Here is a 26,378-nt window from a genome sequence, read left to right on the forward strand (position 1 = left end):
CGTTGCTGCATTTAATACGAAGAAAGAAGAAAAATATGTAGGACTCGCGGGGGGAAGTGGATACGTATACATAACGACCTAACACCAACGCCCACCAGCCGCTTCGAATTCGTACCTGTGGGATCCCGACTGCCATTTGGGCTCTTTCCCTGATTTCAAGATCGGCTGATTAGGAGGTTGAAAATTTCCGGGGGTTGATGGGTTGGCAGCCATCATGCAACAATGTGGCACAGTAGAATCTTAACCTGAAAGGATGGTAGATTTGATTTTCTTTTTGAGTGAGCGATGTGATCTTGAATGGAATGAATCAACCCCTCTGTGGGTCTCCTTGTGAGAATAGATAATAATTTTGAATTTCACGAAATGATGTTAGCTAAGTGGATCGAAAGTTGTTGTAGATATCGAGAAAAGTAAGGGTTAGTTCCGCCGATGGCGTTATACGGAAAACCTCTTAAAACTAAGTCACAAGTTGGTATTTAATAGCCAACTGCCAACTGTCGATCGTCACCGAAATGTTTTATTATATGTCAAAGACAATGAGAAATAATAGAATATAAAAAAAAAATCGCATAAGAGAGGTGTGCAATTTTCGCCAACAGATTCTTAGCACGCAATGCATTATGCGGAATGGAAGTTATAGAGATGTGGGAATAATTCTTCCAACCATTCTAAACGTGGTGGTTTTTGTGTTGGACATTGCCAAGGGTCTTTGGCTTATCGATGTGGAACCTCATGTGGGTTCTGAAACCTACAAACCTGTCCAGGGCGGTGGTCACGCCGCAGGTTGGTTCAACCACAACAGGCTAGGACCCGGTTGCGGACCGCTGCATTTTGCTACCAGATGAATGTTCTGCTGTGAGAGGGTCTCCGGGGGAAGAAAAGGCATCCTTGCTTGGTGGTGGTGTGAGTGCGTGTTCCAATAGTTGGAGGAGCGCATGATAAACCGACGGTTGGGAAACAGTTGTTTGATTTCCGTACGAAGTGACTTTCGTTTGATTACTGAGCGAAAGCGTCTGCTATGTACTTGAACTCTGAGTTTCCCAGGATTCCAAGGCCTTCCTGTATTATTTGCTATGGGTTTGTAATCCATCTCAGCTGCTTTTTTCTAGAAGGGTGTGGTATTAGAAACTGAAGCCTCAAGCGCTGCTCAACGGTTTGGAAAACTGTGATAAGATAGATCCAGGCGAATTTTCCACCATTTCTCCCTTGTTTGCGGTCCGCGGCGGCAGAAATGCAAACCACCCCATTCCAGCCAATAGATGCGAGGTTTCTGGAAGGAATGTTGGCTGTGATCCTCCAATGAATGCTATTGGTCGAGTCAATTAATACTCAGATTAATGATGCAGGAATACTGTGTGCTATTGCGGACGAAGAGGCTGTGAGCGCTTAGATCTGTGAGCCTGGCGTGAAGATAAGATCTGCCTTTCCTTCAAGTCTTCTGCTATAGGCGCGCTGAAAGGGACACCTTCCCGTGGAGGACTAGGCGATTCGCCAGCTCCTTAGCATCTGAAACCGACCGATGCATCACACGAAATTGTCCATCCTGCACTGCCTTCCAGTTGCCGTTGAATTCCCGCGCTCGTCGATGAGAGGAAAAAGGATAGCGTGTTATTTCACATACTATGTAGCTTCCGTAGACCCAGACCCAACAGGCCCCCTTCAAACGCTACTCCGAAAGCACAATCTTTCGACCGGTTGAAATAAATTTCTGGGCCAATCGTAGAGGTGGCCTAGGATTCGTGCGTCCGACAACGAATCCGGAACCATTCCTCACAGCATCTTCCCTCGATATCTCAAGATGGTCAACTACAGCGCTACTGGATGAACGCTTATCACATTCCAGAAATCACATTTTCAGGGAAACGGGAAGCGCCAGTTTCCTTTGAATTTCTGTCCCACTTCTTGTGGTAAATGATTATGGCTAGCTAGGCGTTGAATGGGGGCTAATTCCGGAAAAGAAGGCACATTCTTAGTGTGAGATGACGACGCTCGGTCGGCCATGCGCTTAAACCTCATCGCGGGTGAGGGAAGAGCTGGCAAAATCCGAAATTAGGCCGCCTCTTTGGATTGAAACACGGCTGTGCAAAAATTAAAAAGTCTTTCATGATGTGAGCGATGTGATGTCAAAAGTGGAGAAGATCTCATGTTGTGTCAAGGGAAGTGTCAACGAGAAACATATCCCCAAAGTTTGGAGTCGCGACAAACGAATAAGCGGTCCAAGTTGGCTGGATTTCCCGCTAGTTCTGCGCTCAAAACCCTTGACGTGCAGGGGACGAAGAGGGGAGTTCTGGTTCCAGTCCTCTTCGTTTCCACCATGCTGTGTAGCGTCGAAAAAAGCACCAGATATAGAAGCTTTGATTCACGGCTCGCAAAGAATTTCCTGGTCTCCCTGTTTAGGTCGGTAGTGCATCGAGTGGATATTGTCGGTTGTTGCATGCATGCATCAGCGTATCTCGTCTCAGCGAGAAAGATGCCCAGCCTTGGTTCTAGACAAATTCGGAAGAGAGCTAAGGTCACATGGTTTTCCTGGCCCTTTTGTTAGTGAGTAAGTATCTTAGTGACTTAGTTATTAGTAGCGATTTCTAGTGTCAATGTCTCGCTCTTTCCGAGAAGCTGAGGAAGAAAGCGAAGTAATGAAGGTTCGTTCCTGATAAGCTGCATGAGATATTATTTTTTCTGCCCCATTTAATGAGTGTCCCGTATCGGATCACAAGACCCAAGCTTCCATTAGGAAGTAGCAATCAAGGATTCCCTCGTCCGGCGATTGTCTGGCTGGAACTACTCGGAAGGACGCAGGCCAACCATTGGAGAATGCAGCAGCGGTTGTACACACCACAGTAAGCGCATTCCGTCAGGCAGAAACTGCTCCATTCCTCTTTTGCTTCACAAAAAGAGTCGATGTTGGAGTGGGGTCGAGAATCAAGGCATGGGAACAGTTGAGGACAGAGCACCAATAGCAAAGAGAATAAAAGATGAGTCGTCTTGGTGGTGGGCCCACTACTTAGGGCCAGCGGCACAGAGGGACAGTGTTATACTGGAAACATTCCAACTTTCATTGAACCGCCCTGCGCCATCTTTTTGCTTGGCTTTTACATTAGGACCCAATTTTCCGCGGTTGGCTTGGGAAGCAGGGCACCAACCCATATAAGGCGGCGGACGGCTCTTACCCGCCGGCTCAAGGCGTAAACAGCCTGTAAAGAGGAGGAGGAAAAGTCGCGCTCGTGTTTTAGACAAATTTGATGAGGATTTAATGCTTGGATTATCGACTGCAAAGTGTGTGCTTTTTCGCATTGATAGGCCTCCATTTGTGAGCGGTGAGCATGCATGGGTATCTTTACACTCGACATGCGAGCGGAAATAAAACAGGGATGTTCCTATCCATTACAATGGCATTGGTCGTCCTCGTGGGAACGAAGTACAAAGTCCCGAGGCTAGCGAGGACAATAGGAATTGTTGATGTTTTCGGGGACGAATCCTTGAACGGTTGACCTTTGAGTTCTTTCCGCTCAGGAAGGAAGACTAGAAGGTCGGAAAGCTATCGACACTTCAACTAGCAAGGTCTTCTTCGTATTCTCGTCGGCTCGAGATTTGTTTTTTTAATATTAACGAGAAGAAACATTTTCCTTGAACGGATAGAGCGGCAACGTTATCGTGAGATCTGGCCCTCCCAAGTGAGAGCCATATCCGCATCAACAGGTGGAATATTACGTATATCGTTGGAGTACTTGGACCTAGTGCCAGTGCTTTTGTTTCGATCCAGGTTATTTGAAAGATGGTTGTCTGTTCCGTATTAGAGTTTTGACATGCCTTTTAGTTGGAGCCAAGTATCATCAAATGCAAATGCCACCCTGCTATCTGGATTTAATTCCAGGTCTTTGTGTTACAAGAAGTACGACGTTCTTTGGCTTTGCTTGTCTTACCCCGTCTCTGTGATTGCTTGCCAGAGAGCTGGACGGATACAATTTGGTCCGTTATCGCAGTTGGTTCTTATTTCAAGGCGATATTGAATCTTCCCTGCAAATGTCAAAAACAAACGATATTAACCAGTATAATAGTATCTCAGGATAAAACTCAGGATAAAACTCAAGATCATACTGGATAATACTCAAGGTCATATTCGAGATCATATTCGAGATCATATTCGAGATCATATTGGATAATACTGGATAATACCAAAGTATGATACAATGGGAAGTTAACGGCACCATGTACATGTACCGTCTAGGCAAATTTCTAATCCAAACTAGACGACCTGCCGGAGGAAGATCCCATGTCAAGCAAGCCCAAAGGCTCGAATCCCCGGGATCCTGGGCAACTTTTTAGTGCGCGCATGTTTGAAGTTGATCCCATGCAAGAAATTGAGAAGCGTAAGGAACCAGGGTCCCAAATGGCCGAGTCACCTTTGCTTTTTCGTTCTGTGCCATTCGTTTCGACGTTGGACGAGGCGTCTCCATTTTCTTGCTATTTGGATACCCACATCGAAAAGGTCCCTCTTCCTTGCCATATGGAAAAGCAAGGGATTGGGTCCTCTTTTGGAGCTAGTTTGTTAGCACTGATGAGTTCATGTTGCATTTTTTGTCATCGCTTGCAAGCGGGCGGCCAGGAAATTGAGTGCTAAGAGAGAATGGATGTTTCCTGGTGTATATAAGCAAAACATCCGCCGTTAATGCCAAAAGCCGCGGGCTTTTGCTCTTTTCACACGACGAAACTCGAACTCTCTACCCTTCATTACTTCCTCCGACTCGATTCCTTCGATAGATAGCATAGCCGAACTAGAACATATCCACTTTCGACAATTTACGTATACCCGCCAGTGCAGAGTAAAGCCTTCAGGACACTTAGGTCGCTACTAGTATACTACTATTTATTTTTATCACATAACCAAAAGAGGTGGTATATAAGTGCATCCGACGGAAACAAGCTGCAGCATCTTACATATATCTGACATTTTTCGAGCCCTCTTTTTTTTGCTCTTCGAATAATATCTTGGGAGTCGATACAAACCTGCAGCAAAGCGACTTACTGGGGGAATTACTCGACGTTTGCCGCTAAATATTGGGCGTGTGCATGGAAAGAGTACGCTAGACCAGCCTGTAAGTGTTAACCAAGTTTTTAAACTGGTCCTGTTCAATACGCTGTCCCTGTTATTGCATTGCATCTATAATGATCAGTGTTATTTGGTCCTTTTCGTTTTCCTCTCCAGGCCTGCATGTCGACTTGCCGACTCGAGAATTTTCTCATGCATGTAAATGAATGAGAACCGCAGCCAGGACATGGATTCTTGTGCCTTTTCCTTTTCCTTCAATGCCAACCCGCCAGCAACTGGGAGGGAGCCTAAGGAAGGAGTGGCTAGCGGGAAACGAAGGTCGCCAGCACCTTTTCTTTTTTTCTGACCACCCATGCTAGCGGTGGACAGCCAAATTTGGGCCGCCGGTAGTTTTGTCATACGATGAGAGTATTGGGACCAAGAAAAGAAGCAAACTGGGTGGTGCGAGAAAAGAACCGCGCGAGAGAGAAAGAGCCGATATCTTCCTCCACACTCCCTGCACTGGGCATTTTCCGCTGTGACCTTCCCACCCACACCTGCCCACCCAAATCTGCAGTTTTACACGCACCACACGAGGGAAGCCCAACCTGCTCGCAGCTTACATGGAATGCCTCTGCCTTGTAAATGCATTTTTTTATTATTTATTTTCCTTGGGGAGGGGAATGGGAAGCAAGAAAAATAAAGAGAAGAATGCAAAGGATGAGTAACATCCCATGTCTTTCCGAGGAGAACCAAAATATGCTGCCTTTTCGGCTGCTGAGATGATGCCGAGTCCCACATCCGCCTGATCTGAAAAGGAAGACAAAGATGCCAGCAAATCCTGTAGGTGCAAAGCCGACCCTCCAATCTTGTCTTGCGTCGTCCCCTCGTCGAGTTTCGGTGCCCATGCTCTGGTCATGTTCGGCTCTGAGGGCCAATCAACGCATCGCAAGGCCGTATTCCAGGAAGGGCAGACAAGGGCGGGCTGCAACCCAGCAAGCAAAAAAGACGAGTGGTTAGCCTGCAGATGAAAAAATTGCCGCTGGTATCTTTGGCAGAATTACTTTTTTTTGAATCGGCATGCCCTTGCCATTGCGTTAGCAAGTCGGCTACCTCTCCGCCCGCCCACCCACGAGTTCTAACAATAAGCCCATTGTTCATAATAATTTCCATTGGGCTGGGCCCCAATATTATCACGGAAACGGCCCTCCCTCTTGATCCTCTCTTTCCTCTCTTTCCTCTCTTCTCGGAGAATAGACCATAAAAAACAAAAAAGGGTTTCGACCTCAGTTCTTTCTTAACTTTCTTTCGCCGTCGGTATCGAGGGTGAGCGCAAAAAGGTGCTCCAAGTAGGCCTTCTTGCACTCACGCTTGAGCCCAGTAGTACCGTCTGTTGTACCCGCAATTGGTGTTCCGTTCGGGTCCTCTTTCTCTTCACAATTATCGTTGGATTCCCGTTGGCGTTTATTGAGGGGGTTTGTTACGTGTTATCCAATCGTCTGTCTGCCGCTTCGGAAATCCATTTCCACCGCTAGTTAGAAGAAGAAGGAGGAGAAGGAGAAGAGGCAACAGCATTGGTCGAGTCAAGGCCATTTCGAAGCAGGGCCGAATTGCATCGCGCCAAAAGCTCGACTGCCCACATTCATTTCAGTCGTTTGCCTTGACGTTCTCAAGCATCTCCTTCCTCGGAAGATATTATCATTTTATATTCCCTTTTTTCTATTATTATTTTTGTAAAACTATTCTTGCGGGCATTCATACTCACATAATTTAGGGAGAAATAATTTCATCCTTCTCATTCATCAGCATCAGCATCGTCGTTTTCGCCGTTCCCATCTCGCATCGAATCCCTCATCTAGCAAGCATCTTCGCCCATCGAGTAGCCACTGGTTCTCCGACACGCGCGGATATAGGCTTCGACGTTGAATCTGCCGCAAAAGGTCAAAAACTTTGAAAATCACCTCGAAAGCAAATTAACTTTGGCGTACTCTTTCTTGATCGAATCGTTCGGGAATCCAGTTACTGGCAAAGGTTGTTAACACTTTGGGGAGTCACCTCATTTCCTGCACCGTAGGACGACCCTCATCGACCACCGGTTTCAATTTATAAGCCCTCCTCAGACCATACTATACCGGCTTTAAAACTGGAGACGAGGAGGATCTTTGGATATCGTACGCGCCAAACGTGCGTACATTGTAGAGAGGCGTATAACATCGCGGCATCGAGTAGAACATAACCAAAGAACAAAAAGTATGTCGCCTTCCGCTGAAGACCACACGATTAGTAAAACGAACGGCTCCGCCAACGGGACGACCAACAATCACACTCCTGTTCGTGAGGTTTCCGCTAGCTCGACCTTCACTGCTGTCAACGGAACCTCAAACTCGGTTTCCACTTCGAATCCGCGGCCGGCGGAATCAATCCGAGTCGCGGGGCCATCGCCCCCTTCAGCGCCACCAGCACCACAACCCCAGGCGCACTCTCCCAGCCATCAACTCCAACTTCAAAACAACCACCACAACCACCACAACGCGCATCACAACCACCGTAGCCAGACTGCTTCTCACGCTTCCCAGTCTGGCAGCGGCGACGAGGACGCCGGCGACCACAGCGATATCACGGGTTCTAACCTTCAATCACCCGTGACCCCGAATTCTCATCCTGACCCGAAATACGCTCACGCTGCTGCCGATAACAGGCCCTTGTCTGTACGTCCTTCAGGTAGTCCTGAAGGGAATATTCAAAAACGGAAGAGGTCGAATTCCGCCGAGGCCGGGAACCGTGCTGAAAACTACGGCCAGATCCGGGAGATGTCGACTGAGGTCGTCCAGTACCATGGGCATAGCATGCCGATGACGAACGATACCCGTATGGTGGATGTCTCCGATGGACCCCGCGATGAAGTCATGCCGGACCGCCATGCCTCTGAGCATATTGCCCAGAGGGCCAGTGAGGAAGCCGCCAAATTGGAGGATATGCGAAACCGGGACCCAGCCGTCTTCGAAGCTCACGTGGCACAGCAACTCCAGGGGACACCACAAAGTGACCATATCCGTTCATACAACCCCAACATGTCTCCAAACATGGCTACTATCAACGGGAACGGCCTGACTACTCCCGGCCAGCCTGAAACGAAGCGGAAACGTATCTTTAGCAACAGGACTAAGACCGGCTGTATTACATGCCGAAGGAGGAAGAAGAAGTGTGATGAGGGCAAACCTCATTGTTAGTACAAACCTATCACTTTTTATACTCCCTTTTGCACCAAATGAAACGGCTAACGGATACTAGGTAATAATTGCAAGCGTGGAGGATTTACTTGTGGTGGATATGCTGGTAAGATTAATCCCTTTCTGGGACCACTCACTCCCACCGACGCTCCCGGACATCCTCAGCATCTATATAACGACGCCGCGTCAACCAACTCTGGTGCATCCGGCTCCCTCTTTGCACAAGGCCAGCAAGCTGATTCGATCTTGGCAAATGGTCCAGCTCCTATTAATGCCAGTTTCGCTACTATAACTACTCCCATTATGAGGACATCCCAAGAACGTCCAGTTGTAAGTAAAATTGCTACCTCGATTGCGTCCTTAACCTTCAAGTCTCACGTCTTCTTACCAGCAACTTCCTCCACCGGATTACACCCGCCATCAGCTTCCTCAACCTCCACAGCCCATCGTCATTCAGCAGACGACCATGCCACCCGAGCCAAAGCCATTCGGTGCTACAGGATTGTCGTTGTCTGGCCCTGCTCCTCCTCCACAAGTCCAGCCTATCCGACGAGACTCCGGGGTCAATCAACATCTACAAGGCCCTGAGCCACCGAAGCCTCAGACTCAAGTTTCTCCGTTCTCCGGTCCACGAGTTCCACCACAACCACCACTTCCCCAGAGATTCTCTTCTACTGAGAAGGAGAGGATGCTTAATGGTGATCTTTTCCATGCGTTTACGCCAGAGTTAATTGAAGAGCGGGAGAGATGCCGAGCTGCGTGCTGGAGATTCAACAATGCTGCCAATCCCACATTGTGTATCTCACGAGAGGAGAAGTTGCGTCTACAGATGGAAATCTTTAGGCCATCTGCAGGAACCAGAGGCCCTCAAGGGACCGCTTGGCACGGAGATATCGCAAACGCCCATCTAAGAAAGAATTTGGGCTTGCAGGATCCCGTTTACCCGGTCAATGAGGAGCCATGGATCGAAGTCCCCTTCATGTGTGACTACGGTTACAACATCACCCTCGGCCCCGGTGTCTTTATCAACTTTGGTTGCACCATCATCGATACCTGCTCCGTAAGATTTCCGAGCCCTTGATTCACGAAATTCCAGCTAACAATCAAACTAGGTGACCATTAAGGCCCGAACACTCATCGGGCCCAACGTCAACATCTACTCGGGTACCCACCCACTCAACCCTAGGACCCGTAACGGGACTAAGGGACCAGAGTTTGGCAAGCCAGTAGTCATTGAGGAAGACTGCTGGATTGCCGGAAACGTCACTATTCTGTCAGTATTCTTTATTGACTTCTCTACAAGACTAAACAAAATGCTAACATTTGGTAGTCCCGGCGTAAAAATTGGCATGGGTGCTACCGTCGGCGCTGGCGCTGTCGTCACTCGGGATGTTCCTCCCCACACTGTTGTCGCAGGAAATCCTGCCAAAGTCATCAAAGGTATAATGGAGCATGAGTAAGGCTCATAGCTCTAAAACATCGAGTCCACAGCGTCTGTGTTAGCCCCCAACCGCCACCGCGCGGCTGTTAGCGTGCAACACTCATGATATTTCCTCTCTCTCTTTTTTTCTCGTTCCATTTTTAATCTCATATCTCTTTTTCATCTCCTAATCATCTCTTCTCTTTCTTCTCTTTAACCTCTTTGATTTCGTATATGTTATTAAAATTTGTACTCTTCCCATTGTAACGGCCACCTTTGCACGGAAATGTTTTAACGACAAAAAGAAAATCTAGGGTCGGGGAGTCATGCGGAATTCATCTGGTGTTAATGGTGTTTCCTAATTTTCATCGTGCCTTTCCTGCATGTCGTTTTCCATTACTACTACTCCTTTCAGCCGGTTCGCAGAACACTACTGTTCATCTAATAAACCACCGAGCAGAACCCCACCAGGGTTTTCACCTGATCTGATTTATGAGACAAATTTCTTCTTCCTTTTTTTTTTAACAGTACACCTGTTTTATGCATAATTCTGTTTTTCTTGTTTGTCGGATATTTTGTTTTCTTTCAGGCTTGTGCTTTTATGGGTTGAAGAATTCCGCATGACTCGTCGACGTTAGAAGGGCGTCAATTCTGTTACACTTGGAACGATTATATACCAAAAACAAATACTTCCTGCTTTTTGCATCTAATACATGTCATTTTTTGTTACTCTTCGCACTGTTTTTTCCCCCTTTGAATGTACAGAGATATAGGATCAAAAAGATCCTCTTCTCCCCTCCTCCTAAGTTCCAAAGCGAGCAAGCACTTGAGCGAGCAAAGCAATTTCTATAATAGGGACGCCAACTTGCCTGTCTCTCTGGAATTTCTAAACTTCTTTTTTCTTATCATTTACCATTTTACATTTTACCCATGTAGACATGCCAACCGCTTTGTTCTTTTTCGAATTCTCTCTCTCTTTGATCTTTTCAATGCTTAAAAAATACCAAGGGTGCTAGGTGGAAAAAGAGTCTTCCAGGAAACCTTCCTATGTTCGTTTCATCGTTGGATTTCGTGTAAGACTCGCCCTCTTTTTTGCACAATATGCATGCTCCTTTTTTGCACTTTTGTGGCGATTCTAGTCGAGGATATTACTTCTTACCGACTGATACTAGCTTTGTTTCTGTTTTTTAGGTGCTCAACCGTGACCTTATGATATGTTTCTGGTTGACGCTTTTTTGTTTTTATTGACTGACATTCTCTGTGTATGTATGTATTTATGTACATTTTTAAATACGGTCCTTTAAACTTTTACCTTTGATTTTGGAGATAATTGCGTAGATATCTAGATGGATTGTTCACATGCGATATACCATAATGATGTAATAGGATATTATCCTAAGTTCCTTTGGAAAGCCTTTGGTGGAAATATAACCCATCGTGCATGGTTATTTTTGACGCTCCGAAGCCTTCTTCGTATATCACAAGTACTAGATTCATAGTAGAGGCCTTAGTATAACTCCTCTAGCGAATGAAAAACCAGTGTCTGTATTGTAAAATAATTTGGCGGATTGGAAGGGCCGGGATGTTAATATTGAAGTCCTGGTGTATACGGCGATAGCGGCATGCATACCATCGGATGAAGTACTCTCTTCTGCCGCTCTCTAGATCCTACTTACCCAGTACTATTCCAGATCTAATGATGATACCAGTTTCCTCGATCAGACGTAGATATCTCTATAGTGGGTAAATATAGCTTCAATTACAAAACAGAAAAATACCAATAGCTACTTGAACTGCGTAGTATAGCAGTCCAGAAGTCCCAGACTAAGATTATCGATGGACGTGAACGAACCGTTAGCAATACCTAACAAAACATTATATTCCCTCATATATACCCCATTCCTCTTACCCGAATTGTACAACCAAAAAGTGGTCCGCGTAGAGTAGTGGTCATCTCGCCAGAATCACATCCTTCTCTGGGTTTTCCTAGGGAGATACGGGAGCTCTGGATATCGTCGGTTCGAACCCGACCGCGGGCAGTTGTTAATCTTTTTGAATTTGGTTTGCAGGTTGCTGAGCGTCTACAACTTTTTTTTTTTTTTTTTTTTTTTTTGGTCGTGGTGCAAAGTGGGGGGCAGAGATCGCGATGGGGTTTTGGATCGGCCGATGGTGGTGGTTTGGTTGTGGGTTGGTGGGTGGGTGCAGTGATTGCTGTAGCTGTGCGCATGTCGGGTGGTATTAAAGCGGGAGGCCGGTGTTAAAACAGTAATTCCTAGTCAGAATAGGTACGTTACTAGCCTAGGTGCATTGCCACTACTTTATACTACAGTATCATCGGTTTTATAATCCATGTCATTTAAGGAGGCCCAAGACATATTACGATGGCTGATATGTGTAGCCTCGAGACCATCGTCTTCCTACATGTACGTGCATTTTAGGAAACGTTCTACTGAGATTCTTAAAATCACGAAAAGACACAGACAAGTTTAAACAAGAAGTAGAACATTCATAAGCCTAAGTATTGGACTTCACTGGCATCAACTTGAATATCTCCTGTAGGGCTGGTATGAGGTCTCGTTGTGTCTGAAACGAGATGTCCAGACGTTGGATTTTGCGCGTTGTAGGTGTTCCACGTGATGTTGTCTCCAGCCAATGAGAAGCCGGCGATTTCATTTGTGACGGCATGGGTCCACTTCCGCCAACCTCAACCTCCAAACTCAAAGAAACACCCGCCAAATGTTATAACGCTCTGCCGCCCCCAAAACCTCCTACCCCCTCCTCATCCCGCCACCGTCCTCCTTTCACCTCGGCTTATTGTTAGTCTATCCAATATCTCGACAATGGCCTCGATAATACCACGACGTGCCCTGGCGGCCAGGAGCGCTGCTGCCGCCCTTATCCCTCGAGGTATGTTTACTGCCTTTCCCTCCACGATATTGTCTCGATATAGAACTCCATTAACCGCTAATTACTCTCTAGCATCCCTCGTCCCAGCTCTAGCAGCCCAACCTCACCGCGACTCTTCCAGTCTCTCGACCCAACGCCCCACCAGCGTCGTCAGACGCGAAGTCCCACTCCCGAGCCAGCAAAAACCCGAAGGCGTCGTCGACTACGCATTGTACGTTCCTCATAGCACCCACTTCCACCTCCGCCCACTAACCACCTCTTCTCCAGAACCACCCTCGATGCCATCGCAAACTGGGCCCGTCAAGGCTCCCTCTGGCCCATGACCTTCGGTCTCGCTTGCTGCGCCGTAGAAATGATGCACCTCTCAACCCCGCGCTACGACCAAGATCGTCTCGGCATCATTTTCCGTGCTTCCCCCCGCCAATCCGACGTTATGATTGTTGCAGGCACGCTTACGAATAAAATGGCACCGGCGTTAAGACAGGTTTATGATCAAATGAGTGAACCGAGATGGGTTATTTCTATGGGAAGTTGTGCGAATGGTGGGGGTTATTATCATTATAGTTATAGTGTTACTAGGGGGTGTGATAGGATTGTGCCGGTGGATATTTATGTTCCTGGGTGTCCGCCGACGGCAGAGGCGTTGATGTATGGGATTATGCAGTTGCAGAAGAAGATGAGGAATACGAAGGTACGTAATTCCCTTTTTCTTGCCACTAGCGGGGTGGATTTCGAAATGGTGGGATGATTGCTGACTTTGGGGACTAGATTACGAGAATGTGGTATAGAAAGTAGTTTTTTTGTTCCTTCGAAATAAGAGGTACAAATTGCTTTTGTTTCTGCCTTCCTTGCCTCCTTCTCGAAAGGAAAGCAGGACGGAGTTTCCCTTTTTTTTGCATTTTGTGTAAATATGTTTTCAGGTTTCTTTCATGGTTCTAAGCGGTTTGTAGTATATCTAAAAAGATAAAAAATAGAAAGACAGAGATTGGGCAAGCGATATCCTCAGTTTTCTGAGCTTTTCGTGGTGGTGTGAATGGGTATGCTTCTGATAGAATTTGAATGTGTGCTATTATTTAGTGGGGAGAGTAGCCTGACGCTGTTATATTATCATATATGGAAACGAAAGGGGTCTCAGAACTATCTTTCATGGTAGTGGATTACTAGGTTATACTGGTAAAGTTCTAAGGAATCTGTATTTTGGTGAGACAGAAGGGTAATAATGCTAGCATGCAACCTACACTACTAATTGATCATGATATATATGCACTGGCATAAACACACGTACGGTTAGCAAACTTCCCCTTAATTTCTACATTCTCACTTGCATATAGGGGGCTCCACCAGACTACATTCTCACTCATCTACTTTAAGTATCCGTGCCTCTTAGTAGCCTGGTGGTCGCGACCTGCGCGCACCAGACTAACCTCTTAGAACTGGCGCTGTTGAAATATATATACATGAACTTCCATGTAAGTTAATGCAGTGAAGCGGATGTAACCTTTATCGATTTATTTCAGAGCAACTAATACGAATTCGTTTTTGGAGAGAGAATAGTTAAAGGATAGAGTTATCATCTCATTTGGTATCATAGAGTTAGACTAAGTAAGAGTATAAAGTGTGAAGAGTAGAGGGATGTGGTTGTAGCGCGGCCGGTGAGGTGGAGGAGAAGAGGAAGCGAAGAGGAGACGAAGGATACGATCCTGAGAAGCGGAGCGGGAATGAAGTAGAGGCGGGATAGAATGAGGAATGATATCTCGAAAGAGGAGGATGAGAAAGAATAACACAATGAGAAAAACGAGAAAAAGAAAGCCGAATAACAATGCAATGCAATGCACAATTCCCTCCCGTGGACACAAACCCTAATCGCATGAATAGTGGAACAGCAATAGTATACCGTATAAAAACAGAAAACAACCCCGATAGTTATAAAAAAATCCAGAAGCACTTGGGAATCCAGAGTATGCACGAGTTATACCAAGAGACCATAATCATCCCTCTCATTTCCCGCCCGAAAAGAAGTAACCTAGTTGATCCTTTTCACCCCCGATATAAAAGGGCGGCGAGAAGGAAAACCAGGGTAGGCGGTTTGGAAAAGTAAAGGAAAGGGAAAGAAACTAGACATAGAGAGTGGGGAAGAGGGCAGGCGGGAAAAAACATGCGTTATCTTACAAAGGAATCAGAGTTGATGAGAAAACGGGAAAAAAAAGAAGAGATGAGGTCTCAGACCTGCGTTGATGTTTTCATCACGATGCCAATAAAACCTAGTAAGAGGAGAAAGAATAGAGGATTGGAAAAAAAGCAAGGAAAAGATATCATTTTGTTGATGATGGCTTTTCACGGGTTTCACCCAAACATCATGGAGAAGCAGAGAGAAAATAAGAAAAAGTGGAGAAGATTCAAGGTTAGGTGATTAAAGATGATTTAATCAAGCCTTTGTCTTGGTCTTCTTGGTGCTCTTCGCATCGGCGGTTCTGATAAAGGTACTAGTTAGCGGGAAGCTCCGAGATATGCGTTTTTTGATGCATACGAAAATAATGAGTTTGCACGTTTGATGGGGTATTTTGTGCTTGTTTTGCTTTTTGATGGAAGGTGGAGATCTATTATCGACTTACTTGGTCTTCTTTGCGCTGGGCTTAGGGCCCGGCTTCTTGGTGACAGTAGCCTTTGCTTTCTTAGGAGCAGCGACAATTTTCTCCTTGACAACTGTCGTCTTTCTTTTCTTTGGTGCAGCCTTTGGCTTGGTGACACCGCTTGAAAAGATGGTTCGAGGAACAACTGCGCGAGTAGATCGTCGAGTGGGTTCAGTTGGGGTGGTTGGCTTCTTCTTGCGACCAGGGCCAGATTTGGCGGCGGTAGTATTTGCACCAGTTGTGGGAGCCATTGCTAATTGATTTTTTTAGGTCTGGATGATTGGGTTTGAAGGTTTTTGAGGTGGGTTGTAGGAGATGAATGGAGGAGGAGATTGTTTTGTTTGGTTGATGGAAGAGGTGTGATTGAGAGTTTGTAGTTGGAAGACAGAACAAGTTGGGTATTGTTCTTTCTCTTGCCTTATTTAACGCTTGGTGGTGCGGGAAAAAAAAATTAAAAAAAAAAACTTTCTGATAGAGAGAAATATAAACCTTTTGCGATCGGAAATTCAGGAATATTTTTGCGGAAGTGGATTCTACGAATACCCGCGATGGAAGACTGTCCTTTAGCTTGGAAAAAGGGAGGATGTAGATTATGCGATGGGAGAGGGGTGGTGGAGTGAGTGAAGTGAAGTGGAGTGGGAAGGAAGATTGTTTTGGGGGAAACTGAGGTGGCTGAACGGGAACCCAACTTTGGCGGGGGGAATCAGCTTTATAGCAGCACAACTGATTGATGGGGACTTGACTGACTGCTCTTATGCACACCTTTTTTCACTCTTCTTCAATATTATTCGATTCTAATATTATTCTATTCTATTCTGCCACACCTTTTTTCTCTTTCTTCCTTTTCCTTTTTTTCCTATTTTATTTAGTTTGTTTTGGTTTTATCGCTCATCCGATGGGAAAACTTTCTTGTGCTCTCGTCTCGTTCTTGATTAGATCCTGCGACAGCGGCTCTGGAAGCATCGTTCGTTCCTTTCCCGCACGTGTCGCATGTTGTTATTATTTGCGACTGGCCCTAACTTGTACTCTATTTCTTTGTCATATTCCGTTTGTTCGTTCGTCCAGTCGGCTGGACCTTAATATGTGTGGACATGCAATGTAGGAACCAGGTCCAGGTTTGTTAGCCGGTTGCGACGTGTACAAGCCTCCTGCCCCCTCCCTCAACCCCATTCCAATAGGTGGTATCACATATTTGATTCTTCATGCAGGTTCGCTTTTCCCCTTCTCTCATTGTTTTATTCGATAGCCTTGATAACAGAGGATCAACTATTCCTTTTTTCAGCTATGGATGATCGTAATGTGTGATAACCGTTGCTGAAGCTAAGCTGAAGAGTTTCGGATATCTATCCACGAAAGTAAAGGTGGTCGGTCATGAGGTTTTTGCTTTTCGATCGAAGTGGGGGGGGTTTTGTTTACTTATCCTTTTGTTTATGAAGCGAATTCTGATTTTTGATATTATCGTCTACCTCTTTTTGAGTGATATATAATTTTTTCTGTCGCAACATTGTAATAGTCTGGCTATCTGTCGTAAAAGAACGTTTATTCGGGCTAAGTGTTCAAGGCTATAATTAATCTGCATTCCCGTTGAGGCTTTGGCTTCCTCAAAACCAGCGGACTGATTGGATCGGTTCCGGTAAGGTGTCACAAGATGTCCCCTCTGTTAATTCCCGATTCCAAAATATCACGGACGACTCGGCCACCTTATGCGTTGGACCTTCTATCGCTTTCTAAATTTTTAAGGAAATTTTGAGGATCTTTTGAAGGAAGTTTGAGAATAATAAATAACCAATAAATGTATACCGTTTGTCTCGTATACCGTAAGGCACGGTGAACATGAGGAGATAAATTCAGTGGCTGGGGGAAATTATTTCGCAATATTCGACTTCGGTTTTTCGGTGGGTAGGCGCCTACCTTATTCCCCTCGAGCTCGGGCTGTAGAAACTCCAGTCATGGCGTTTGCGTGGAAACTCCGTTGACCCCTCTTTTTTCAACCACAACGGAAATCAAAGCTTACGACTTACAGAAATAAGATACAAGACTCATAGAATATCCTTTAAACACTCTAGTCGCAAATGATCGTATTTTTGAAGAATCGACGCAAATATGAGTTTGACATTTTGGGGAAACGTTTGGTTGAGAATATTAATCGGATTATTCGCACCCTGCCTACATAAGGACCTGACAAGATCAGCCCAACAAGTTAACAAAATCGCGATGGCCGTTCCATAGCCGCAAACGGTTAGATATTTAAAACCTATAACAAATTTTTTATATTTTTATATCTTTTATATTTTTTTATATTTTATTTTATTTTTATATTTTATTTTATATTTTATTTAAGTATTTACAAATGTATGGATTCCCTAATTCATCAATATGCATTGTAGTTACAATGTTCTCGGTTGTATCGAATATTCAACCGTCAGCTATATGTCGGATCCGCAGAAAACTTCACTTTTGCGCTCCCTCAACCAACCACCACTTAACGTTTCTGATCCCCCTCCCCCCCCCCAAAAAAAAAAAAAAAAAAAAAACCCTGCCGAAATCAAAATTTGGATGATAGACTATTGTAATAGGAATGGGACTAATACACTATCTATACCTAATCATTTAACTTGACAAAATACCATTAAGATCCTTTCCCTTCCTAAATGACAAAACCCACCCCTCTCGAATTTCATCTTCAATATCGCAGCATTGTCTCGTACCCAGACCTGATCCTTCGAATCGCCTTGCAAGCTTGGGTGATAAAAGGCGAAATAGCTATAAGTGATGAATTTCTGCACCTAATTTAACTCATCGGTGTCGATCTATGTTAAGACGGTACAAGTTGTATAAACTCCAAGATATAAATACATACCCTGCGGAGTGCCGGCGACATTGCAGTACGAATACCGAATTAAGACACGATATATATCTTGCTTAGTTGAAAATATGCACATTCACATGAGATTCAAACTCGACAGCGGTGGGTGACTGCGTATTTATCTATCAACTGATATCGTTAGATCTATAGCGCAGATTTCAAAAAGAAAAAAAGAAAAGAAAAGAATAAACATCGATCGGCTTCAATCCCCAATAGGATATGCTTAAGTAGCTGTAAGTAGGGAAATAATATATTAATATTGTTCCTCTACTAGACCCCAAGTCATCAAACTCAATATAATGTGCATCCCCAATGCTATCCAACCTATTACCGGGACATTTGGATCAAAGTGCTTTAATCGGTCCTAATTTTTTTTAATTTTTTTTTTGGCTTGTCTTGGCCCATGATATTAATTAGCGGGGCACGAAATTCTAAAGGCTAATGATCGAACCAAAGGGTTCCTATAGATATACTGGTCTGGCTCTTGAGTACTTATAACAAAGAGTATACCCCCCTACCTAGACGAGATACGAAAGATTTTAGATGTTAACCAACTTTTAGCATCAACTGCTAGATCTCTTTCACCTTCCTCATAACAATAACAGCCGGGGTAACTAGGTACCCGCTTAAATATCGCCCTATAACCATCATCGTCATCCAGATAATAAAATAAAATGACCAATTCACATACAAAATTAATGATATAACTATATTTATATATCAACCTCCTCCTCCTCCCCGGACCACCTCCAACCGAAGAATATACATCTACCATAATTATCATCATATATCCCGCTTCATAAGAAAAAAAAAAGTATTTATAAAAATAACCACAAAAAAAAAAAAATTGCAAACATGCTTCATCACATCAATCAAATTAAAATCAAACTCAATCGACCAAAAATACCTGCGCCTTATAAATCAAATTCCTCAAATGAGTGTTCTCCCCATTCTCATCCCCACTCTTCCACACCGCCGGCCAAACAACACAAGCCACCTTCCGTCCATTAGAATCTTCATCCTCATGTCCATCAAGATCATCCATAGTCTCGGGATTAAACTCCTCACCCAATAAATTAACCGGACTAACCGCAAACCTCGCCCGTTGAACTCTCAAATCTACAGCAATACCAGCGGCAGTTTCGAGGATATTTCGTAGCTTTTCTCGTGGTTCGGAGGCGGTTGAGAGACCTAGTGGGGCTAAGGCGGTTGTAAGGTGGAGGAGAAGGTCTTCGAGGGATGTGGTTAGGAATTCTTCGGTTGAGGAGGGTTTGATGGCGCTGGAGAGAGGAGCGTTGCCGAGGGTGGGCATGGCGTGCTTTTTGATCATTGTGAGGGTTTGGGCGCGCCAGCGGTTGATTGCGGCGTCGTATGAGGGGGCGTCGGAGAGGGCTGGGATATGTTAGCGGCGGGATTGGAGATTTGGTTGAGAAGTAGGTAACTTACAAGCTAGGTATTGTTCGAGAGCGGCGAGACCGTCATTTGTTTCTTTGCTCATGCCGTACATGTAGGCGTTGAAGACATGGTCAAGAAGGTACTTTGAGATAAGTGCGGAAATGACAAATATCTTCTTGGTAAGGACAAGCTTGGGATTGCCGTTTGTGACAGCAGATAAAGTCAATTGTATACTTTCAGGCAGACCATCGAAGTCTAGTTATCTGTTAGTAAACTGCCCAACTTACTAAACGGTGAACAAAAAGTGGAGATACGTACTAATCTTTCCCTTAAAGTTCAAAAACACCCACTGCTGCATATTTCTCCACAGATCTCCAATTTCTTGGTTAAACAGATCATCAGTCTTCTGAGCTTCAGTGCGGGTACTCATGCTAATATCATGCTTAAGTCGTTGAATCTGTTCCTCAAGATCGGAAACCAAATCATCTTTCTCAGCAATTATCTTCTCCAGCGAATGACGTTGACTTCTCGCTTGTTCAAGGTCTTTGATCAAATGCTTGTTTTTCTCGGTCCAGGTCTTATCCCAGTCCTTGTCACGCACTGATATGGCGTGCTTAACGTCCATTTCATGCTGGTCTCGAAGGTCGCTGACCCGACGGCTCAGCTGTATTAATCGTATTAGTCTTTGTGATAGTACGGTCGATGGTATGAATAATGACTTACGTCATCAAATGCCTTCTTTGCATCTTTAAGATCATTATCTTTCCTCTCAAAGGCTCTATCAGCCTTATCTAACCTCTTACTAAGTTTATCCCTCTCTTTAATAGCATCATCACAAGCGCTCCGTAGAAGTTCAATATCTCGCTTATACTTCCTCAATATATCCTCAAAGCTACCCCCCCCCAAAACAACATCAGTACACTTCTTTTCAAGCCTCATTTCTAAAGCAACAAAAAAATCCAAAAAGGGAAAAATAATAACAACTTACTCATCCCTCGCCCCACTGGACAGCTGTGCAACAATGTTCTCAGCCTTATCATGCATATCGTCGGTCATAGAAATATCTCCTTCAAGGTCTTTAGGTGCGGTAACGGGACTAACTATATCCTCGTCTTTATCTGCATCCGAGGAACCTCCTCGGGTGGTAATGTCGGGTATTGAACCTCGGCGAACGCTCGAACCAGTTGGGGATGTTGGATCTATCGTTGAAGAATTTAGCGCTGCCATTTTTCTTAGTTTTGTGGGATGGAGAGACAATACTAGAAGCCGTGTTTGTCTCTTTCTCTCTTCTTTTTTTATTTTTTAGGCTTCTTGTTTATTTCCTTTTATGTTTCTAGGCTTGTGTGTGGACTGATATCGTGGCTATGTTGTAGATGGGTGCATGGTAATGACAACAAAATTGCCGGCCTCGCCAACGAGACTCCACGCTACAGACATACTACAACCAAAAGAAAAAAAACCACAAGTCCACCACACATTTCACCCCGCATGTTTTCAAAGTCTTGGATATCGTACCAACTCGACTTTACATGCAAGGGAAACCAAACGGCAAAAAAATGCTTATGTGGAAAAAAGAAAAGAAATATAGAAGCTTACCTTTACGTTTCATATTAGAGCTAGCCCGGCTCGCCACGCTATTACGGCGGGAACTCTTGGCCGACCTTGTATCCAGCAGATCCTTTGAACTCTTAGAGCTATCCTCAGAATCCGAATGTGATCCTTCGCTCCCGCTGCTCGACTCCTCACTGGATTCTTCCTCCTTCTCGGATCCGAAAGCAAGTGGGTCTTCTTTATGTGTAGCAGCTGGGGTATCTTCCTTCTTTACGGCGCCTTCTTTATCTGACTCTTCTTCAGAAGATGAGTCCTCAGACTCAGATTCGGGCTTTGTAGCCGCCGATCTGCTAGTTTCGGCTTGTTCTTCAGGAGCTTCTTCTGTTGCTTCCTGGTCTGCAGCTGGGAGCCCTCCGGGAAGATTTGGTTTGTGATCCTCTTTATCGACTTCAGATGCTGATTTGTAGTGCTCGTCGTCCGAGCTGGATTCCTCAGATGAGGCCTTTGCCTCCGCCGCTACCAGAGTTTCTGGGTCTACAAGCTCAAAAACCTCTAGAGTACTCTCCTCTGCCTTTTCGGCGCCCTCTTCGGTGGGTTTTAATGGTTTGTCTTCTCCTTTATCAGACCTTCCAGAGTCGCTTTCAGAGGCAGACTTCTCTCCTGCTTTGGCCTTATCTTCTCCCTCGCTAGTTTCGGATCCTCCTTCTCTCGATTTCGCAAGCGCTTCTTCGATCTCTGTTCCCGTGAGTGCGGTAGTTGCGGCGGCAGCGGCTAAGGGCGATAGTGCCCTAGAGATATTCGAAATAGGCGACCTCTTTAGCGGTCTTCTTGGGGCGCCTGCAAGCCTAAGGCTACCGCTGATACTGCCAGTCGGAGTTGGAAGCTTTGGGAGGTTTACAGGAGTAGACGCGCGAAGGAGGGGTGTGGTTTTCTTGTTCGCTGGAGAGCGGGCACTAGGTGTTGATGCTCTGGATCTTGGGGCAGATCCTGGGATAGCAATGGGTAAAGCTTGGGAGTTTTGAGCGACTTCGTTTTCGGCGTCGGTTTTGTTGCTGCCGGAGTCTGATTCTTCGGATGAGTCTGAGTCGTGCTTGATGCTCGGTTCGCTGTGGGAGAGGCTGGTGGGGCTTTGTGGTGGTGAGGTTGCGGATTTTTTGCTACTTCTTCTGCGTCTGCGACTTCCGTGGGAGGACGGGGGGCGAGATACAGAGGTTGGAATGTTAAGAAGTGGGTTTGGGGATGCGGATCTTTCTTGGGTTCGTTTTGGTTTACGGGTTTTTGGGGAGTGGTCTGATGAGCTTGGAGATAGGATTTTAATGCTGTGTTCGGATTCGGATTGTGGTTTTTTGTTTTCTTCTTCGGTGTCGGATACTACGGCTTGAGAGTCGTTTGGTGCCTCCGATTCCTCGGTGATAGCGGATTCGTTGATCGGTTCTGGGGTTTTCTCCTTCTTTGGCTTTGATTTGGATTTCTTCGCCTTTCGTGGTTTTCTAGGTTTCTCTACTTCTTCTTCCTCTTGTTCTTCTTCGTCGTCCGCCCTGGTTTCAACGGAAAGCTGATGCTTCTTTCGTTTGGTAGTAGTCCGTCTCGACTTCTTCTTTCCAGCTGCAGCTTCCTCTTCCTCGTCTTCTTTATCCCGTCGTTGTTTCTCTTCGATATCCTCGCCGCCCCAGGTAATAGCAAGCGGAGAACCTCTCGATTCTTTTCTCGAACTCCTTCCGGATCCTTTCTTTACCGAAATCTGCGAGGGTTTGATATGTTTACTCTTAACAACCTCTGGAGCACCGAGTACCGTCCCGTCGTCGTCGTCAGAATCAGTATGACTAACGGATTCGCTCTCACTTTCTTCGCTCTCGCTTTCTTCTGTGAGTTCTTCTGGAGATCTGGAGTACGAATCTGCGACTGAATTCGGTCGAGAAGAGTTGGAACTATATCTCCTACCCGGTTTTTCCAATAATTTTGGTGGTCGACGAACGCTACCCTGCGCGCTGGGACTATAAGCACGAGAAGTGTCGAGGGTAGGAAGAGTTTTATTCCTTCGAGTCTTTCGTGAATCGCCGCCTGGGATGGTAATTGGTGCGGTACTACCTTCGCTATCACCGTCGTCTCTGACGCTATGGTATGAATCTGATTCTCTACGCCTACGATGTCGAGTTAGTTGTGGTGGTGGGGCTTCGATTGCCTTGATGTTTAACTTTGGAGTTCCTCGACGTTCGATGATGTCAATTGGATCTCTTTCGGAAGGAACGTTCGAGCCTCGACGTTTGAAGGGTGGACGTGGGGAGTAACGCCCGCTGTCGTATTCGGCTGCGAGTTTTGAAGGTCTACTTTTTGAGGCCTTGCGGCCGGTTGTGCCGCCTTCGTAGTCTGAACCCTTTACGCTGCCGGCGTAGTAGTCTTCTTCACCTTTCGAATCCCCCCGTCTTGGTCTAGGGAGTTCGGTTGATCCGCTGCTTGTTCTTGTTTTTCGGGGTAGTGGGGAATTGACGCGGGAACCCTCACGTTGGATTGTTTGGAGTGGGGAGGGGGTCAATGTTGGTGGAGGGGGAGGGGTCGGTGCATACGTCGGTGCAACGAAAGTATTTGATGGGTCTGAGAATCCAAAGGGTGTTTCCGTCCCTACTACTGGCGGTGGGGCGTATGCGTCCCCTGGGATGTAAGTATAAGCCGGCGGAACAGGAGGTGGGAAACCGTGCTGAGAACCGTGACTACCGGTTTGATAAGGGTCGACAACAGGAGTAGTATAGCTTCCGTACGGAGACTCGCCGTAGGTCGAGTAATGGCTAGTAGCAGCCGATTGAGGTTGGTAAGAATAAGGATCAGTAGAAGTTTCCGAAGCAAAAGAATTTTCACGTTCTGCTCGTTTACGTTCTTTACGTTCTGCCCTTTGACGGTCTTTTTCTTCTTGTTTTGCTGCTAGCTTTTCACGTCGTTCCTTTGCGCGGGCTTCACGGACTTCTCGACGTTTTTCCTTATCCTGGCGTTTTAGTTCGTCCGGATCGGCGGATTCGGGACGGCTTGGTGGGGCCGGTGCGGGTGGTGGGATTACTGTTTCAGGTTCGAAGGCGCTTTCACCGGTGTACGAAACGTAGTCTTCGTATAATGGAGATTTGACCGAAGATTGAGAGGTTCTAGTTGTCCTTCTTGACCGTCGTTCCCGTTTGTTGATATATTCGGGTACAGGTGGGGTAGGAGCGGGGATGATTTCAGAGAGACGGGCAGCAGCCCCAGGGGGGAAGAAGTCCCCAGAAGGTGCCTTTTGTCGACTCTTTTCCCTTACAGTCTCTCTTTCACGATCCGAAGCGTCTCTTTGCGTAAAACTTCGTCTACCTGGACGAGAGGTCGACCAAGGATCTTCTGCACCTCCGTGACGAGGGGTATGAACGTGACCCGCAGGATCCTGGGTATGGATATTTAACCTTGGATTGGCGGAAGCACTACTGAACGAGTGAGATCTATGATGTGTCTGTGCGTGCTGGCTCTGGATTGTCGAAGCACGGGGTGGTAAAGGGACTGCACCGCCACCGGAGCCGCCACCGCCGCCAGAGCCTCCTCCTCCAACGCCGGACCCCTCTCGTTGAGTGTGACTCTGACTTCGGTTTCTAGATCTGGGCTGAGACGCCCGTTGGGATTGGTTACTGCTGGATAGATAATGATATTCGGGTGCGCCGCCTCCATATGCTGAAGGGTCGTAGTAGGAGGAACCGACGCTGGAGGGTTCGTAGTCGTCGTACCCGCCTGCTCCACCACCGGCGGCGCCTCCTCCACCTCGGTAGGAAGGTGAGTAGGTGCTAGGCGAAGGTGGGACTGCTGATTGTTGATAACCTGAGCCCTGCTGTGGTCTCCAACCCGCACCCCCGTAAAACGGTTCTTGAGAGTAGGAAGTCACGGTTGAAGATTTGAGAAGGGTTAGTGAGGGGTTGCAAGGTCCCCTATATTGCAGGTTATATTTTTAATATTTCGAGCTGCGGGGAAGAGAGGGAAAAAACAGCTATCCCTCCCAGATTACCTAGTGAGGGGTGAGGAAGAGAGGGAGAAGGCGGGGAGGAGAAAAAGTGAGAAGCTTCAGTACGCTGCAGTTCGAAGATGTTCGGAAGGATCACGCCAATTGACCTTCTAAACGCCTTCAAACAGGCACTGGGATTCGAGACCTCTCTCAGAATAGCATTTAGAGGATAAGAGACTTTGTAAAAGAAGAAAGAAGCGGGAATGTGAACAGGTTCTTTTCGTATGATATCAACACCGTACTGTCTTAGGCTGGGCTGGCTTAGTGAGGTATTGGCTTGGGTGGTCAAACAACCAAGAATCTACAAGGGCCGTGGGGAGAAGGAGCCTGAGGAGCTATAGATGGCAAGAAAACCCGTTCCTCTGTTTTGAGAGAGAAATAGAAAGTTAAAAAAAAAAAAAGAGGGCGTGTAGGTAGGTAAAAAAATCTAGTGAAGATTCTAATATATCTTTGTCGCAAAATATCAGAAGGGTATATATCAAAGTATCGAAAGAAAAAGAAGAGGTCGCCTTAGAGAATTATGAAAATCGAAAATCGAAAAAAAAAAAAAGAGCAGTGATTCTTTCTCCTCTTAACAAACAGAAAGCACGAACAACTCAGCTGTGTAGTAGCTGATATGTACGATGGGCAAGGGGATAGAAAGATTAGGCCTGTCAGACTTCGTTGCTGTGCTTTTCTGCGTGCTGTTATGCTTCTTGCTTGCTTGCTGTAATGCCCTCAGCAAGGGGTGAGAAAGGACGTCTGCATTCAATGTCTTATTCTTGATTCTTGTGTTCTCTTCTGCGCGCGGGGTTCGATCGGTTCGTCTACGGTATATTTTGATAGAGGGAAGGTCTTGTGTCCCTTCTAACATAATATAAAACCTGCAGACTGCTTCGGACTTGCAGATACCCCCAAAAGGGCGGGACAATCAACGCTTGTCCTGGACCGCCCCTTCAGGACCTTTGGCACCGTTCTCCGCTTATTGGGGGTGCGGTATGGGAGGACTTTTGGAGAGTTACCCCGTCAGGAGACAATCAGTTAACAAGGTACGTAAGTACACTAAGCGGGGGCGTCTATCAAAGTACCATACAGTTATATATAACATGTAAATGTACATATACCCTGACGGCACTAGTACTAAGCCATCCAGCGGAATTCTAATGGGAGGAACTGACCTAGACTTCCAGGGCGGACCACCGCCAAACTTGGCAAAAATACCAGTATCGACACACAAAAAAGTGGGGTTTTTCCAAGGCGGCGGAGGGTAGCTAGACCGGGCTAGCTATGCTTGCTTGCTGCACAAAAGCAGCTAAGCTCCTGCCGGGATAGCGTTATATTAGCTTTCCCTCCCCGTGATACAGCTTA

General features: G+C 46.0%; 4 protein-coding genes across 4 annotated transcripts; 2 read left to right on the forward strand and 2 right to left on the reverse strand.

Moving 5' to 3' along the window:
* Window positions 1–7,278: 7,278 nt before the first annotated feature.
* DFL_009166 (uncharacterized protein) lies at window positions 7,279–9,716 on the forward strand (the record flags this gene model as incomplete). The annotated part of the gene is made up of 6 exons (XM_067639010.1): window positions 7,279–8,251; window positions 8,318–8,362; window positions 8,519–8,586; window positions 8,648–9,316; window positions 9,369–9,529; window positions 9,587–9,716. The coding sequence occupies 6 exons, from the start codon at window positions 7,279–7,281 to the stop codon at window positions 9,714–9,716; spliced, it is 2,046 nt and encodes a 681-aa protein (XP_067486841.1).
* A 2,596-nt stretch (window positions 9,717–12,312) lies between these two features.
* DFL_009167 (uncharacterized protein) lies at window positions 12,313–13,378 on the forward strand (the record flags this gene model as incomplete). Its single annotated transcript, XM_067639011.1, has 4 exons — window positions 12,313–12,583; window positions 12,656–12,794; window positions 12,851–13,274; window positions 13,352–13,378. The coding sequence occupies 4 exons, from the start codon at window positions 12,313–12,315 to the stop codon at window positions 13,376–13,378; spliced, it is 861 nt and encodes a 286-aa protein (XP_067486842.1).
* Window positions 13,379–15,008: 1,630 nt separating this feature from the next.
* On the reverse strand, window positions 15,009–15,464 carry DFL_009168 (uncharacterized protein; the record flags this gene model as incomplete). The annotated part of the gene is made up of 2 exons (XM_067639012.1): window positions 15,009–15,054; window positions 15,196–15,464. The coding sequence occupies 2 exons, from the start codon at window positions 15,462–15,464 to the stop codon at window positions 15,009–15,011; spliced, it is 315 nt and encodes a 104-aa protein (XP_067486843.1).
* A 3,504-nt stretch (window positions 15,465–18,968) lies between these two features.
* DFL_009169 (uncharacterized protein) lies at window positions 18,969–25,884 on the reverse strand (the record flags this gene model as incomplete). Its single annotated transcript, XM_067639013.1, has 7 exons — window positions 18,969–19,471; window positions 19,526–19,729; window positions 19,793–20,138; window positions 20,198–20,366; window positions 20,463–20,673; window positions 21,071–24,957; window positions 25,625–25,884. The coding sequence occupies 7 exons, from the start codon at window positions 25,882–25,884 to the stop codon at window positions 18,969–18,971; spliced, it is 5,580 nt and encodes a 1,859-aa protein (XP_067486844.1).
* Between the last annotated feature and the right edge of the window lie 494 nt (window positions 25,885–26,378).

The sequence above is a fragment of the Arthrobotrys flagrans genome (genome assembly GCF_004000055.1).
Source record: "Arthrobotrys flagrans strain CBS H-5679 chromosome Unknown unitig_1, whole genome shotgun sequence".
Taxonomy (NCBI): Eukaryota; Fungi; Ascomycota; class Orbiliomycetes; order Orbiliales; family Orbiliaceae; genus Arthrobotrys; species Arthrobotrys flagrans.